General features: G+C 40.3%; 3 protein-coding genes and 1 non-coding gene across 8 annotated transcripts; all 4 read right to left on the bottom strand.

Moving 5' to 3' along the window:
• Positions 1-165: 165 nt before the first annotated feature.
• On the bottom strand, positions 166-3,670 carry mrpl18 (mitochondrial ribosomal protein L18). Its single transcript, XM_048262897.1, has 4 exons — positions 3,422-3,670; positions 3,080-3,248; positions 2,416-2,650; positions 166-310 (listed from the first exon to the last, which is right to left on the bottom strand). The coding sequence occupies exons 1-4, from the start codon at positions 3,531-3,533 to the stop codon at positions 239-241; spliced, it is 588 nt and encodes a 195-aa protein (XP_048118854.1). The 5' UTR covers positions 3,534-3,670; the 3' UTR covers positions 166-238.
• A 403-nt stretch (positions 3,671-4,073) lies between these two features.
• Positions 4,074-4,155, bottom strand: trnal-aag. The gene has a single exon. It is a non-coding gene; the product is annotated as a tRNA-Leu (tRNA).
• Positions 4,156-4,254: 99 nt separating this feature from the next.
• On the bottom strand, positions 4,255-8,997 carry aurkb (aurora kinase B). Its single transcript, XM_048262157.1, has 9 exons — positions 8,790-8,997; positions 8,248-8,277; positions 8,042-8,108; positions 7,896-7,932; positions 7,370-7,558; positions 6,670-6,808; positions 6,209-6,357; positions 5,547-5,721; positions 4,255-4,919 (listed from the first exon to the last, which is right to left on the bottom strand). The coding sequence occupies exons 1-9, from the start codon at positions 8,793-8,795 to the stop codon at positions 4,740-4,742; spliced, it is 972 nt and encodes a 323-aa protein (XP_048118114.1). The 5' UTR covers positions 8,796-8,997; the 3' UTR covers positions 4,255-4,739.
• A 535-nt stretch (positions 8,998-9,532) lies between these two features.
• LOC125306711 (transmembrane protein 107-like) lies at positions 9,533-14,717 on the bottom strand. 5 transcript variants are annotated; one of them, XM_048262163.1, is made up of 7 exons: positions 14,474-14,717; positions 13,916-14,065; positions 13,635-13,702; positions 11,486-11,586; positions 10,162-10,258; positions 9,834-9,943; positions 9,642-9,730 (listed from the first exon to the last, which is right to left on the bottom strand). In XM_048262163.1, the coding sequence occupies exons 2-6, from the start codon at positions 14,000-14,002 to the stop codon at positions 9,880-9,882; spliced, it is 417 nt and encodes a 138-aa protein (XP_048118120.1). In that variant the 5' UTR covers positions 14,003-14,065; positions 14,474-14,717; the 3' UTR covers positions 9,642-9,730; positions 9,834-9,879. The 5 variants fall into 5 exon arrangements, with proteins under 5 accessions (XP_048118117.1, XP_048118116.1, XP_048118120.1 ...); XM_048262161.1 differs by lacking the exon at positions 10,162-10,258 and adding an exon at positions 10,993-11,089 and having other exon boundaries at positions 14,474-14,715; XM_048262162.1 differs by lacking the exon at positions 10,162-10,258 and adding an exon at positions 10,993-11,089 and having other exon boundaries at positions 9,662-9,730; positions 9,854-9,943; positions 14,474-14,715.
• Positions 14,718-15,028: the final 311 nt, after the last annotated feature.

Raw genomic sequence — 15,028 nt, 5'->3', positions numbered from 1 at the left:
GCATGCATGGATTCTAGAAAGTAGCTCACACATTAAGAGAGAGATTCATTTATTTGATTGGCTCCACACGCTCTTACACCAATCGAATGTGTGAGGGTTGGCAGCTCTGACATTGACCGTAATTATCCACTGCACACCTGTGGTGCAAATACGGCGCAAGTCAAAAAGGTTTCTAACAAAAAGTTTATTGTGGGACAGGAGGAAGGAAAACAAAATGCAGAGAGAGTAGGGTCTTGATTCAGATGTATTTTCGTCTTGGTTCACTTAGAGAGACACCTCCCTTTTTCAAAGCCGTCCAAAATGTCATAACCTGAAGGCCAAAAATAATGAAAGCTTTCAGAATTCCTATTCAACTTTTTCATACAAAACATGTTAGAGTTGTTGTAGTTGCTTAGTTAGTTGCTTAGTAGTTGCTTGTGTTGTGAGTTTTTGTATTTGTGTTGTCGGCTTTGTATTCGTGTTGTGTTGTGGGTTTTTGCAATCGTGTTGTGTTGTGGGGTTTTGTATTTGTGTTGTGGGGATTTGCATTTGTGTTGTCGGCTTTTGTATTTGTGTTGTGTTGTGACACTCCCCGGCCACCGTAGCTTACAGATGTTGACGATAACATTACTTCCAGTGTAATGACAATTAGAAAGTGAGACTATTGTGTGTGTGTGTGTAATATCACTCTTCCCTTTCAGTTAATTCATTTGGTACAACACAGATATGGGATATTACATCCTTGTCTGGCTAAAGACACCTCTATTCATGTCTAGAAGGTACATGACTTGGTGAAATTTAAGGTCAGTCCTGCCTAGATAATCCAGCTCACCGCACCGTCTCCTCAAAACAGAAATGTTTCAAGTTTCTCCGGATATTGATTCTTATGCTGTCAATAGTAGTAGTATACAGATTAGGGCATTGCTGCAATGGGTTCTAGCACACTACATGGCCACATCTCCACAGGACAGAAGCTGAGGTAAATAGCTTGTCTCAAGGCACTCTCTCCATGGAAACGGCACCATTTGCTCTGTCAAAGAGTTTTGCTTCTCAAAGTCATGATGATGGATGCCCCCCCTGTGCAAATCTGTTCAGCTCAAAGCAGGGCATAGTCTTAACCAGTGTTTCTCAACAGGGGTGCCGCAGAAATGTGGCTGACACTTAGGCTAATAAAATTAAATCGAAATAAATTAATTAATAATTTTGGAATCTTTCTTGTAGCTTTATCACGTTCGGATTAATCTTCACCAGGGGTCGGTAACGCGTTACAAGTAACGCACGAGTAAAAAAAGTTTTTTTTTTTGAGGAACGGCAACTTTCCATAGGCCTGTTCCTTTTCCAAAACTGGACTTCTACTCTTACTCTTTACGCTACATTTTCAATTGCCTTTCATTAGGAGTACAAGTTTAGTTATTTAGTTTTCTTATCTTCTACTGTCTATATTGTACAGTGGAGTTTTGTTATATGTATATACTTATATTTAGTCTTTCTGCTGTAAGTGCATGTTGTGTGTTATGTCTGTATGCTACTGAGACCTTGAATTTCCCCTTGGGGATCAATAAAGTATCTATCTAAGTTTATTATCAGAGGAAAAAGTATATCGAGGGAGAAAAGTGCACCCCTCCCTCTGTGCACAATGGCGTGGGAGAAAAGACAGGGCTTCAGAATGCATGGTTACGTTGATTATAAAAGTAATGACTGGCCTGACCATGTTGTAGCCTAGGCCTACTACACGGAAGTAGAAGCTGTGGACCAGGAGCTACGTGTGTGTGTCATCCATTCCTGCGAGAATAGAGCGGTTGTATGCATCCTCCCAGGCCCAAGTCTCTCAACTGAGAGTAAGTCACACTCCTGTGTGTGTGCGTGTGTGCATGAGTTGTAGTATGCTACATGCGTTATGCATTTGTGGGTCGTCAGAGACAGCGTGTGTAATCTACATAAAAAATAAATTTAAAAAAGTTTGGGGTGCCTTGAGATTTTTCATTTATGTAAAGGGTGCTGCAACTGAAAACAAGGTTGAGAAACACTGGTCTAAACAGCAGCTCCCCCTCTGGATTGTGGAGGCCAATCCTGACTTATACCAGCAAGGACCTGTCTTTGCCTGAGGGTGTGTGCACTCTGTCCAGCAGGGGGATAGCATCATGCTCAGGAGTATGTCAGAGGAATCACCTCTATTCATGATGTGGATGCAGTATGCTCAGAGTTGTTGTTCTCCCACATGCCCTTGTACAACTTGACCATTTGGATGTTACGGTCACATCAGTGGCTTCCCCCATCCGTTCTACTGGATTGATACGGTGTTAATGTTCTGTTCAAGCTTAACTGCGTGGGCCACAATTATAGGTCCCCATACGATATGGATTGTACCAAGTGACTTGACTGGAAGGAAGCTTTTTACATATGAAGGAGCAGTGAGGTAACATTACACACACTTACCGATTCGCAGCGGAACCTCCAGGAAAGCTCACGGAAAACCATACGCGTGATACCTGCCTCCCGACACCTCTGGGCAAGCACCTCACCCACCGCCTGGCAAGCTGCCACAGACCGCGTGGAGCTCAGTTCTCGTTTAATCGCCCATTCCCGAGTGGAGCAACTGATGACAGGCTCTGTGGAATCTTTAGAGTACACCTCCGCTGTGATGTGATGCTGTGTTCGAGAAAAGTGGAGTCTGGGGACAGGCCAAACGAGTTCAATATGAGACTGACAGTTAAAATGCTTCAAGACAATACAATAATGGTGTAAGTCAGAGGGATAACATATACTTTCAAAACAAAATTTAGGTATGTGGTCATAACTATTGTAAAATAAAAATTCCTCATACACACATCTAATGCAACCATTTTGCAAAATCAGCCCTTCAAGCATACCCTGGGAATTGCATAATCAACATTAGTCTAAAAGGACCATTATTATATTATTGACATTATAACGTTTTGTTGAGAAAAATAAACAACTACTGAAATGTTACACTTTTCATCCATTTTTACTACAGTCAGTGCACCAGAACCATCTGAATGAAATTGTTAACACGAACACTAACTGGAGTCTGGACACGTCACAAATTAACTAAATGCATGCACTGCGAATGGTTACTTACCTGTGGTAATACTCTCTGGAGGGGTAAACTGTTGCCCAGCCTCTGTCCTTCATCTCTATTGCCATCTGTTCAAGATTCCGGGGGTTTCTGTTGACGAATGCCTTGTTGACGGCCTCATTGTCATCCACTTCAGGCTCGCTTTTGACAGCTACCTGACTCGAGCTACGAGCTACAGAGCAGAACATGATTGTTAAATCCAACTATTTTTGACAGCTAGCTATTCAGCTAAAGTTAGCTATGTAGGTTTATCAACAGTAGCAGTCTCCCGAATTTCAGTCACAACAAAGGCATGGCTACAAAGAAGATGAACTGATGAAGATGATTGAATATTACAATCCTTACCCGAATAATGCTGAATGTGCCTTTGGAGAGCTATAGACAGTCCCATGTGTTTACATGATTGAATCTGTCCAAAAAGTCTGAGACTTCTGCTAAGTTCCCAAATTATAGACATCTTTGTTTACACAATTTAAACGTGTGAAAAGGTTAACGTTAAACAGGTCAGTGGCTTTGCTATTTCTGTGTTTTTACCGGTATTCCATGCCCAAATGTACCATCACATCATTGCCCTTGCTTGTGATTTGTTTGAACTGGAAGTGTTTTCATTTCCGGATCACCATACTTTTCATTTCCGGACCATTATCTTTTACTTCGACCACAGCGCCGTCTGCATGTCTATGGCCGTCTGTCGATAAGGTTCCATACAAAAGTTAATACATTTTTACATGTTTTAATTATATAGTTTGAGATGATAGTTGGTTAGTTTTATTTAAATTATATCCAAATGTACCCATTAGCAACTTATCCCCATAATGCAACCATTAAAATATAAAGGTTTGTGTAAAACATAGCCTCAGTGAACAGCCCTGCTTTTCTGGTTTATGCATCGCCCCTCATGGTTATTTCTGAAAGCACGGACGCGATCATATAGTACCAATGACTGTACATAGATGCATATACACAAATACAGTCAACCTGTAGCTCAAAAGGATTCTGGCAGCGGTGGGATTCGAACCCACGCCCCCGAAGAGACTGGAGCCTTAATCCAGCGCCTTAGACCGCTCGGCCACGCTACCTCTGGGATTCCATACTCTACCGTAAACAACTTTTCATATTTGCCTGATACCTATGGTCCATTCTTCTCATTGAAGAAACAGACACACAAACGACCAAAATTAGGTAAAACGGTTCATTTTATTCAAACATGAATCCACAAACAGCACACGTAAAAATGACACAATGAAAAAGACGTACACAGCCATCCCCACACTTCAACACACAACAGAAATTCTGAACACAAGACAAGAGACATGTTGTACAAGGTTTTGGATTTTTAAAAAAATATTTACACTGCAGTGTAATACTACAATTTGATATTTACTTTAACCACAATATAATAAAAACAGAATAACTAAAGACCTTAATGAAGGAGTTAAGAGCAAACAACCTCAAAAAGATGCCTCCACCAGCATAATAATCTGGCAAAGACAAACCACCATATACTTCTTGAGGCCAAGAAAGAACCCTGGACAGCTCTCAGCAGCTGAATCTGGGAAGTATTTATCCACTTATATTCAGAGGCTAGAATCCCAGTAATATAATACAGCACAGACCAGGGTATTTAAATGAGAAAATATAAAACAGTCTCCCAAAAAACAATTCAGACACCCTCCACCCGAGGGTTGCAAACAGGTGGTAGGACCCGTCGGGAGTTTGCCCGCACCCATGGGTGACCTATTACACTCTTCAGGGGCAGACGCATCATGGGGCTGTGGCGAAGGAGCTTTGAGATCAGGTCCCGAGCCCCATCAGACACAACCTTGGGAAACTGCAGATCAACCTGAAATGCCAAGTAAGGTGATTTACTGAAGATCATACAAACGCATTTATTATATTTTTTGGTTCATGTAAATAAAGGACGCAGTTAAAATAACCAAAACAAAAAAAAAAAAAAAAAATTTGCATATATTCATTCAGTTATTCCTGCACACCCTCACCAATACGCTTTTCTTGTTCTTAATGATTCAAAATAAAAACATGTTTACATCATTTGTTTTTAGCTGTAGATAAAATACTAATGAGACAAGAACTTGTGAAAGTTATAATTTTCACAGGGTTTGTGTTTCCTTTTCTGTCCTTGGGTTGAAGCCACGTCAGCTGCTGGTCAGATGGCAGAGTGAGGTGGATACGGAAAATGGTCAGAAACTGACAAATTACCAGGAGACTACAGAGAAACGACCTCAAGAGTAAAGGTCCATGAAGATAATATTTTATAGGGCTATGATGGGAATATACCCCACACCCCTATAACAAGTCTTAATTTAACCCCTGCATACAGCTTGCATGGTCGAAGTCTGTTGGAATGGCAAAGTTAGCGGACACTAGCCTATTGTTGTGCCTCACTCATATGGTTTGTGGCCATTTTTTATATAGTGTGCACATAATATTGTAAACCTGAACTACAAACCTTTGTGATCCTTTTGTAGGTTTCCGAGTGGCTAGCAGACTCAAATGGAGGGTTTCCCACAAGGCACTCGTAACACAGAACCCCAATACACCACAAGTCCACCTTCTCATCGTGGGAGTGGCCCTCCACCATCTCAGGGGGCAAGTAGTCCAGGGTTCCGCACATAGTCCGACGTCTAAAATTCAGAGGAAGCAGTCAAGCCACATCTAAGGGTAACCTTTTGTTTCAAAAGGCAAATGTTTAATTTACTCATTGAACAGGTCCATTTATTCTCTGCTTGCCAGGGCAAGTTTTAAAAGTACAGTCCTCAAATTTTAGGGAAAATCTGTTGATATTGGAGCTCAAAGCTATTCAGCTATCACTGAAGTAATGTGTGGACTGACTTTAAGTGGCTCAGTCCAGGACGCTCAAGTGCACAGACTGGATGGATGGATAGCTACAGGAATGTGAGAATTTTGCTGGATTTGCTGAAGACAGTGCCTCAATCAATATGTACACTATATGGAGATAAACATGGTGAATAATCCAAAACCAATGCAATTCTCATGATGGCGAGGCTTCAAAGAGAAACGGGCTAAAGAAACACATGACTCAAATGTAACCCCCACCCTCTTGGATATCTGCTAAAAAATAAAGAGACACAAGATCAACAAATGTCTTACCGCAAAGAGGGAGCATGGACAGACCAGCCAAAGTCAGCAATCTTCAGCTCTCCCCTGAAACCCAGCAGTAGGTTCTCTGGTTTGATGTCGCGGTGAATCACCTTCTTCTCATGGCAGTACTGCAAGGCATCTGCCAGCTCCTCCATGTACTGTGTAAGATGTACAAGATGTGACATGTCAACACACCTGCCCCCCATTTTCATTTTTCAGGGAGTAAAAAATTAGTTTCACAGAAGAAACACTGCACACTAATAGCTGACAGCAAAATGCAACTTTCTTTGATGCACAAGAAACATAACAGTTCCTCTTCTGAAGTCATATAGTTTGCTACTGATTATCGATAACTATTCATTAATAATCAGTTACAAAAAGTTGAAAATGCCAAGAACGTGAAGTACAAATCCAAAGAGCCAAGAGGTCAGGTTAATACCCTATCCATACAAAAGAGCCAAGTGTCTCACCGTGGCTGTGCGCTGGTCATCGAACCGTCCACAGCGCTGCAGTTCCTTATACATTTCACCCCTGGGCGCGTACTCCAGCACCAGGAACACTCGAGTAGCATCGTGGAAGTAGTTGTAGAAACGGAGAATATTGGGATGCCTTCAAAAGAAACACGTTTCTCTTATGGTAACCATATGTACAATCTAAAGAAACCAAGTTCCATATATGTAATTTAATACTGACATAATAATAACAACCCCAATAGCTTTCTCTTGAAAGAATTAATTTTGACCCTAAAATGAAACAATGAATGAATAAACTCATCCAATGGGATTGTTGAATATATTTGTTGGAGGGGAAAAAAATGCAGCCAGAAAATGACTTGGAAAGTTATGATTGAACTCACTTGTACTGTATGTAGTCATGGAATATTGACCCAAAAGCTTTAAACATACACTAGTGTTATCTCAATATCAAAATGATGACTGAATCAATTCCACGCCCGGGTCTCTTACTCAGAATAGGCTTAGACTACAGAACGTTTAAAAAAAAAAATTAATAAATAAATAAATAAATAAATAAAAAAAAAAAACACCTGATAAAAGTTCAATTAATTAATTAAGTATTAATAACATGGGGCAGCATTGCATGTTTTATTTCAGGGTGCTGCGATACGGTTCTGGTATGAATGCAGCATACGACACCAACATACACACATACCTGAGGTGCGACTGGATCTCAATCTCTCTCCTCAATTGATGTTCTACTCCCTCCTTTTCCATCTGAGACTTGAAAAGCACTTTCAGAGCCACAATGACCTTCAGCTTTTTCTCACGTGCCAAATATACATTGCCAAACTTCCCTTTGCCAAGTGGACGACCAATATCAAAATCTTTTATGGTTGTCCTCCTGAATAGAAGAATTAGAATCAGCTTTATGGGCCAGGTTTGCGTAAAAACAAACAAGGAATTTGACTCCAGTTAATCTTTGCTCTCAAAGTACAACTCACTTAACATGTAAAAACATCTGAAAGGGTCAAGTAAGCACGTTTGATAAATGCAGACTTTGTAGAGACAATAGGCATTAGATGACTAACATTCTATGATTTAGCCCAACCTGTGTCTAGTACTACTGAAATATTAGTTTTGTTTACAGTGCGTTTTCCCCAGTATGATCATGCATCATTAAAAGGGGACCCCAAAAAAAAAAAAAAAAAAAAAAGTTGTCAAATACATAGAAAGCATACTTTTGAGAGGAGGCGCTAGCTTGCACTCTTCCTGGACCTAGTTGAAAGAATAAATAATGAATGAATGCATCCATTATACATGCAAGCAAAAACACTACATCAGTACTGTATATTAATCCAATCTAAAATATAGGGGAGAACATTACCTGTGATGACATTCTTATTTGAGCTGTCTGAAGCATGACTAATCTCCACACGCTGAGGTCCTGCAGCCTACAAATGTAAAGTGCATGGAAAATAACTGAATTCAATGGCGACAGCAGTACTATGTGTAAAGTCAGCACAGTCTTATGTTCCATCTACATTTGCACATTTCAAATTCAACGCAAGTAATACACCAAAGAAAACTTACAAGCGCTGCTGGAACGCGATTCTCCTTGTTCTACGACAAAGACATAAGTTAATGTTACACAAACTGAACTTACGTTGACTACAACACAAGGATACATCTAGAGAAGTGTCAACTGATTAGATTTTTACAACAAATAACCAAAACAATGGACTTGTATTCGTAACCATAACTTATGGGGGGCCGGGAAACAGTCATTTTCCCGCAACGTCACATACATTAGGTATAGTATAGTATTTTTTGTTAGTTTAGTAGGTTTGTTAGCTGCTAGCTGGAAAGGCTAACGATCTTATAATTCCAACAATCTGTGTCAACGTTATAGTGCTAGAACATTTCAGAATCGATCACACCTTGCTAAATATTTTCAATGAAATCTAGCAGGGTGTTCATGTTTGCTTAGTATTTGCTGTAACGTTAAGCTGGGTCTCTAGAACTAAATAAGCTAGAACTAGCTTGCTAAATTATACTAGCTAACATAAGTCTGTTTGTTTCCTTAACACCGTTTTATTTTCTTGAGAAGGCTAGATACATGAATTTTAACTTACCTGCATAATTTGAATTCCACAAAATGATACCGCACTATAATGTTAACTCTCAGAACGTAACGAGGATTTAAAACATGCAATTTCTGCAATCCCACAGTTCCTCAACAAAACAGTGCTCACAGTGCACCGCCGAGGATTTCTTCTTTTTTTTTTGCCAGTTGGCAAACAACCTTTGGTTGACCGCCGAGGATTTCAAATGCAACCGTTGTTAAATCCGATTGGCTCCTTTTTCTTCTTCTTCACATTTTTAATGGCGGGTTACGCCCATAGACAGCGCGCATACCGCCACCTACTGGTACAGAAAAGAAACCTTCTGTGCTCTTACTATGATAAGTATCAATCTGCAGAAATCAACCAGGCTTTCAACACTTGACTTCTTCCCCGAAATATATTTACGATACGATACGATTACGATATATATATACGATATTGCTTTTGTGCTGTTCAGTGACAACAAAATACAACACTTGATCATGAAGAATGAAAAAATGTTTTTTATACAAAAGTGTTTATTTAAACATTAAAGGGACAAAGAAAAGAATACAAAACAAATCACACAGAGCATACAATAAATTGTAAACATATGCTAAACAACTGGGGGGTATTCCAAGTATGTGGTTTAGTGACAAACCTGGGGAAGTTAACTCAGAGTAAGTGGTAAATCTCCTAATAGAAGAACCTGTATGGCTTCATTCTCCTAACAAAACAATGACATAGGGCTCTTGTTGTAGGAGGTTTACCACTTACTCTGAGTTAACTTACCCAGGTTTGTCACTAAAGCACGTACTTGGAATACCCCCCTGATTGTACTGTCAATCACTGTCATGATGTGGTTGTCATTTTTTAAAGAAACAGCTGTTGTATTAATAACTCAGAGGGGCTTCTTTTTTAACCCAAAGACAGCAAAGAAGAGAACAAGCTCCACCAGGGCTGGAAACACACTGGGAAAGACACAAACATACACGTATAGGATTAGAACAATTTGTGTACGAGTTGTTTACATTAATGTGCCAATGTGTATATGATGTGCATCTTGCATTATACTTTATATCTGGATGTCTGACCAGTACAATTCTTGTTCATTGCAGTTTCAATTCTTAAAGGGGACAGATTTTCCCTTGTTTTTCCTGTTCATTACTTGGATGTGAATCTGACTGCAATGAGACAACAGAATAAACTACTTCAAGAGTCCCACTTTCAGATGTAAAACCCCTGACACTTAGGAAGACATATCCAGCTATCATATCTGTTGACACCAGACCAAATTTGACTGAATTTGAATTTGACATGATGGTTAACTACAAGTAAAGTATCAGAGTGCTTGTGTCTTGTGGCTTGTGTCTCCAGTAACATCACTATCTATGGCACAAACCTGCAAAAGGCAAAAATGAACCAGTAGGTCCAGCACTGCCACTTCTGGAACACAAAGAAGGACAGACAGATAGACGCGCTGCAGTGGGCTGCCAGGGCTGGTCTGATCGTCAGGGAAACCGTATGGTAAACATGCCATGGGTCATGCCATGGACTTTTGAGCCCCCTTGTTGCATATAAGATTATGTTCTGCTTTCTTGCTTTAGTTTTCACCACACCATTTTGACCAGTTCACTGAGTAATCCTCAGAGTATAGCCAACTTTATGAACAACTAAAGAGAAAGTGTTAGAGTGTGTGACGGAGTGCCGTTACTACGGTTGAGTATGTGCTCTGACTGCCATACCAACGAGCCTGGCCCTTTGGCATTGCGGTCAAACTGCACGTTTAGTACACCCGAGACCCGGCCACTGGCACGAAGGGCTGTGTGATGGTTGAGTATGCGCTCTGACTGCCATCCCAATGAACGGTCGTTTAGGTTTGAGGCCAAGTGGGGTGACTGCTCTCTCCCTTTGCTGCAGTGTGCTATAGTCAATTAGCCTGGTTTACACCAGACCGTCACTCAAATCTCAATCACATTTGAGAGTGGGTCTGGACAGGTTTCATTGACTTACGACTTAACCGTTACCAGCAGTGAAATTAAACTTAAACTGGTGCATCAATGAAGTGCAGCAAGCACATCTTTCTTGTAAACGGAGGTTTTAAATGCCATTGTTCACTCAATTCCAAAGAAAATACACGTCCAAACTGTTTTTGTCTTATCAAGCGCACTCATTGGTTGTGTTGAATGCACTGCTCTGTCATCACAGTTATGACTACCTTTGCCTTACTGACCTGCAGAAGGCAAAGATCCACCAATAGATGTCACAGGTCCACTGCTCAAAGAGAAAAAAGAGAAGGGCAACTGAAGCGCTTGCATGGCAGCCAATAGCTAATATTTGGAGCACAAGACATAGGAGTCAGGGAACTTTAACAGAAAGGTTGAGTCTTCAAAGCCTATTCAACTTCATCAGTAACATTATTTTGTAAATCAGCTGTATACAATTTACTAATTTAATTGATGAATGTGAAGGAGTTGGGTAGCTGTTGGAATTGACCTTGCAATGCATCTCTAAAGGACTCGGATCATCATTGTAATGTTTGACCGGATGTTTTAGTTTTTCATATGGGAATAAATCTCAGCTTATTAACACACTCAAATGTGACAAAGCATCTGCTTGTATGTGGTAGTACAATTACTTGATAGATTTGTGCTTCAGGAAATCCACTCAAGGCTTACATAATATTTGATTAATAAAGGCAGTACCACTGGACATAAAAAGGATACAAAGGAGCGCTTGGCTGCTGTTAAACATAGATACTCCTGAGAAAAACCCAGACAGTTCTATGAAAAACAGGCCAAGAGTGACAGACAGTCCTATCACCAACCTGTTAGGAGTGAAAAGATAAAAATCATGTTTTGAATGCAATTCAAACTGATGGCAAGACAAACTTCACGTCACTAAAGAGGAAGACCCACATAGGGCCAGTTTACATGTTTTTAGAATGCATCTTGGGTGATACGATCACAAGTGGTCAGCCGAGACACATCACTGTTTACACATGTATTCAAGGAGCACAGACAGAGATGTTGCAGACCACTGGTGTTTAGATTCCGCCAACATCATAGTCATTAGAACTCCTGTTGTCAAGGATGCAATAATGCAATGCAATCAGAATGCATAAGCGTTTACACTACAAAAGATATGTAGTCAAATGCATCTCAGACCACCTCAACAAGTGGTTTAAGTGATCTTGATGATTGTATACACTTGTATTTCGAACAGACCACTTGAGATCGGATCTTTTCGGGATGCATTTTAAAAACAAATGTAAACGTGGTCATAGGCTACATTTACACCGTCAGTTAAATGTGACCCAATTCCAATATTTTTGGTCATAGGTGGCATGATTCCGATGCACAGCATGAATGTGTAAACAGTAAAAAAGCACATGGATACTGATATTTTCAGATCGGTTTCAGGCCTCATTCATTTGTGGAAATAAATCAGATATGAATCGGTTATGTGCCAATGCGACTGTCATCTACACAGATCAGATATTCCCGTCATTTTCAACTTGCACATCATTGAAAGTATCCAACATATATTACCTTTTCGCATTTGCATTAGCCTACACGTAACATTGTTTTCACATGCTCAACTGGCAGAACAGTGAAATTAAAATTAAAATACAAATGGAAAATCTGCAATGAGCACTCTCCAATTTCTTTTTCGCCTTTAAATAGAATCAGTAGCCTATTTGGCAGACTTCTCAATATATTCCCCTATTGTGCGCATGCAGGTTATCGCAAATGTTAAGCAAATTAGTGAACCACATAAACACAGATAGGCTGATAAGGGCCACTTTCAAACGTAGATGCAAACAGGCAGTCAAAAAAAAACAAAAAAAAAAAAACATATATATAGGCAAAAAAATATAGGCAAAAAAATCTGAACTGTGCATGCAAGGACTGCCAGTGTAAATGTATCCATACACAATTCAAGTCAAAACAAGCAAAGAAAACCATAATTTTGGTCTACTCTGCTCCCACCTACTTAAATGCTCTCTTTAAGGCTTGGTGTAAGGCATGTTAAGCACGCCATATACTCAACGGAGTGGTCACTGTGTGCGCAAGATGTGACGTCACCAGAGAAGAAATTTCACATGTTTTGGAGCAAGTGAGTTAATTAGCCTATTAGGTTTATTTAGGATGTGGACTATACAGAGTTCCAACATGTCGCGCTGCTATTGTTTGATGTTATCCTCTGTTACTTTATGAATGAACTTTAGCAAAAATGTGGTGCCTGATGCCACTAGGTAATAAAAAAAGAGTGGTGCATAACATCCCGATGCGCTGCTGAAATTCGGCAGTGGGTCATTTTGACATCACACTGGCGTGCACTGACCACTACGTTCAGTATACTTGACCCTTTCCCCTCGGACGCTGCGGTTCTCCAAGGAACGTCATCAGGCACTGCCGCCCCTACAAACACTGCAATCCAGACTATTTTCAGTTGTAGTCAGCCGATGGTGGAACGACCTGCCAAGTACCACCAAAAAGATCTCTTCCGCTGGTAGCTCCTGTCCTAATACTTATACAATATAACACAACTTATACAATATAACACACCTAACACACATTTACCATGCACTTCCCTCTCTTACCTCCTTCTTCTTCTACACTTTGACTGGTACTTATACCGTCTGCACTCTCATCCTCTAGTAATAGGCTAGTATTGATTGCAGTATTGATTAATTAATGCCTACCTACCTAAGGTCTCCTCTGCACACACAGCTTGAATGTTATTCCTCGTTTTGGATAAATGCGTCTGCTAGATGAATAAATTAAATAATGTGTTCTACATACTAAATTGCAGCTTGCTGGGGTTATTATGGAGTAAATTGAAACAAATGTCAGTTGTAAGATCACTCACCTAGTGTCCTCCTGATCGTATTCCTCTTTTGTAAACTGCAAGGGCAAAGAAGCCCTAACATTGTTTTCCTGTGAGAAAATCAGGTCGTGATGAGTTATTATAACAAGACATGTCTGGACTGGTACACTCATGTATGAAGTGACAAACAATTAAATGACCAGCACACAATAGTCACTGTTTGCAAAAATGAGTTGGGTATCTTCGGATTCGAAGTTTTATTCAAGTCAGTGTGTCAATCAGGAATCGAATTATTTCAGTGTGGTTTGAGGATTTGTGCCTACCCTTGACCAAAATATGGTGATGACAATGACGAGGTGGGCTATGAGTGTGAGGAAACGCGCGGGGACAAGGCTGCTGATCACCGACATAGTGATGGCTCCAAGGCGGGTCTGTCAGTCACACCAAAGGCATTGGAGCATCCTCCCCTGCAACTGCAGATTATACGAACAATTTCATAAATGATATTTGGACTTGCATGCATCTAGAAGCTATTAATCTCTTGCTAAACGTTTGAAGCAACAGGTGGCTGCTGCTGACTGTCGCATGTAGTTTACAAGAACATCCTGTTAGCTTCAATGATTGTGATATTAGGCCTACTTAAGATATCATAATTTATCTAGCGTTAAAGCCTAACATTAGGCTACGTGACTGAGATATAAGCAGGAAATAAAAGGGGTAAAACTTAAATCCAATGCAAACGACAAAATATTAACTTCATGACGTCGCCAGTCAAGCTAGCAAACGCTAACTTGTATTGTTTATAACTATCGCTAGTAACGTTATAGATAACAGTTACGCTGACGCTTATTTAGGAAGAGAACATTACATTGTATATATACCTGGTGTCTTAATAATGGCTCCAAAAAACGTTACCAACAACAGCGCGGGTTTATGTAGAAATCTCATAGACGCTAGCTAACGTTGCATAAACAAAACCCCTACGCTACGCGACGACGCGTTGCTAAGACCAACAGCAGGAGCCAGCAAAATCTGTCTTCAAACTAAAAGTCTTCTCCCTCTCAACGCCCTCTAGTTTGGGAAAAGGCATGTTGGCTGCAGACAGTATTTAGGCATATTGTATCGTGTGGTAGATAGAAATAGACTACAATAGCACAATGGAATGCACGTTTATTCGTGAATTTGATCAATGGGATTTAATAATCAGTACTGGGGTTTATTGGGAGAGCGGTGTGAGGTTAGAATGGGGATGAAGCAGTTGATGGGCAGTTTTTTTTTTTTTTAACTCATCCCAAATGCAGTAGGCCTACACTGTCGGCTGCAGTTCTCGGCCACCTTCGAAACCAAGAACTGGTGTTCATCCTAAATGTGGATTGGAAATGGATCACGTTAGAACATGTTTCTGTTTGCAGCCAGGAAATCGGGCTGCTGTAGTG

Source organism: Alosa alosa, chromosome 14, assembly GCF_017589495.1.
Source record: "Alosa alosa isolate M-15738 ecotype Scorff River chromosome 14, AALO_Geno_1.1, whole genome shotgun sequence".
Classification (NCBI taxonomy): Eukaryota; Metazoa; Chordata; class Actinopteri; order Clupeiformes; family Clupeidae; genus Alosa; species Alosa alosa.
The sequence above is the reverse complement of the archived record's forward strand: the minus strand, read 5'-3'. Positions and strand labels throughout refer to the sequence as shown.

What these genes read in the sequence shown, in the direction of transcription:
- mrpl18 (XM_048262897.1), bottom strand. Translation starts at nt 3,533, where the DNA reads ATGTCTATAATTTGGGAACTTAGCAGAAGTCTCAGACTTTTTGGACAG. An exon ending in GCACATTCAGCATTATTCGG is followed by an intron (nt 3,249 to 3,421) that starts GTAAGGATTGTA and finishes TCTGCTCTGTAG; the next exon opens with CTCGTAGCTCGAGTCAGGTA. An exon ending in TCCAGAGAGTATTACCACAG is followed by an intron (nt 2,651 to 3,079) that starts GTAAGTAACCAT and finishes GCCTGTCCCCAG; the next exon opens with ACTCCACTTTTCTCGAACAC.
- aurkb (XM_048262157.1), bottom strand. An exon ending in ATCGCGTTCCAGCAGCGCTT is followed by an intron (nt 8,109 to 8,247) that starts GTAAGTTTTCTT and finishes TTACATTTGTAG; the next exon opens with GCTGCAGGACCTCAGCGTGT. An exon ending in GTCCATGCTCCCTCTTTGCG is followed by an intron (nt 5,722 to 6,208) that starts GTAAGACATTTG and finishes TCTGAATTTTAG; the next exon opens with ACGTCGGACTATGTGCGGAA.
- LOC125306711 (XM_048262160.1), bottom strand. Translation starts at nt 14,002, where the DNA reads ATGTCGGTGATCAGCAGCCTTGTCCCCGCGCGTTTCCTCACACTCATA. An exon ending in TCACCATATTTTGGTCAAGG is followed by an intron (nt 13,703 to 13,915) that starts GTAGGCACAAAT and finishes ATTTTCTCACAG; the next exon opens with GAAAACAATGTTAGGGCTTC. An exon ending in TTCATTTTTGCCTTTTGCAG is followed by an intron (nt 9,731 to 10,161) that starts GTTTGTGCCATA and finishes TGTCTTTCCCAG; the next exon opens with TGTGTTTCCAGCCCTGGTGG.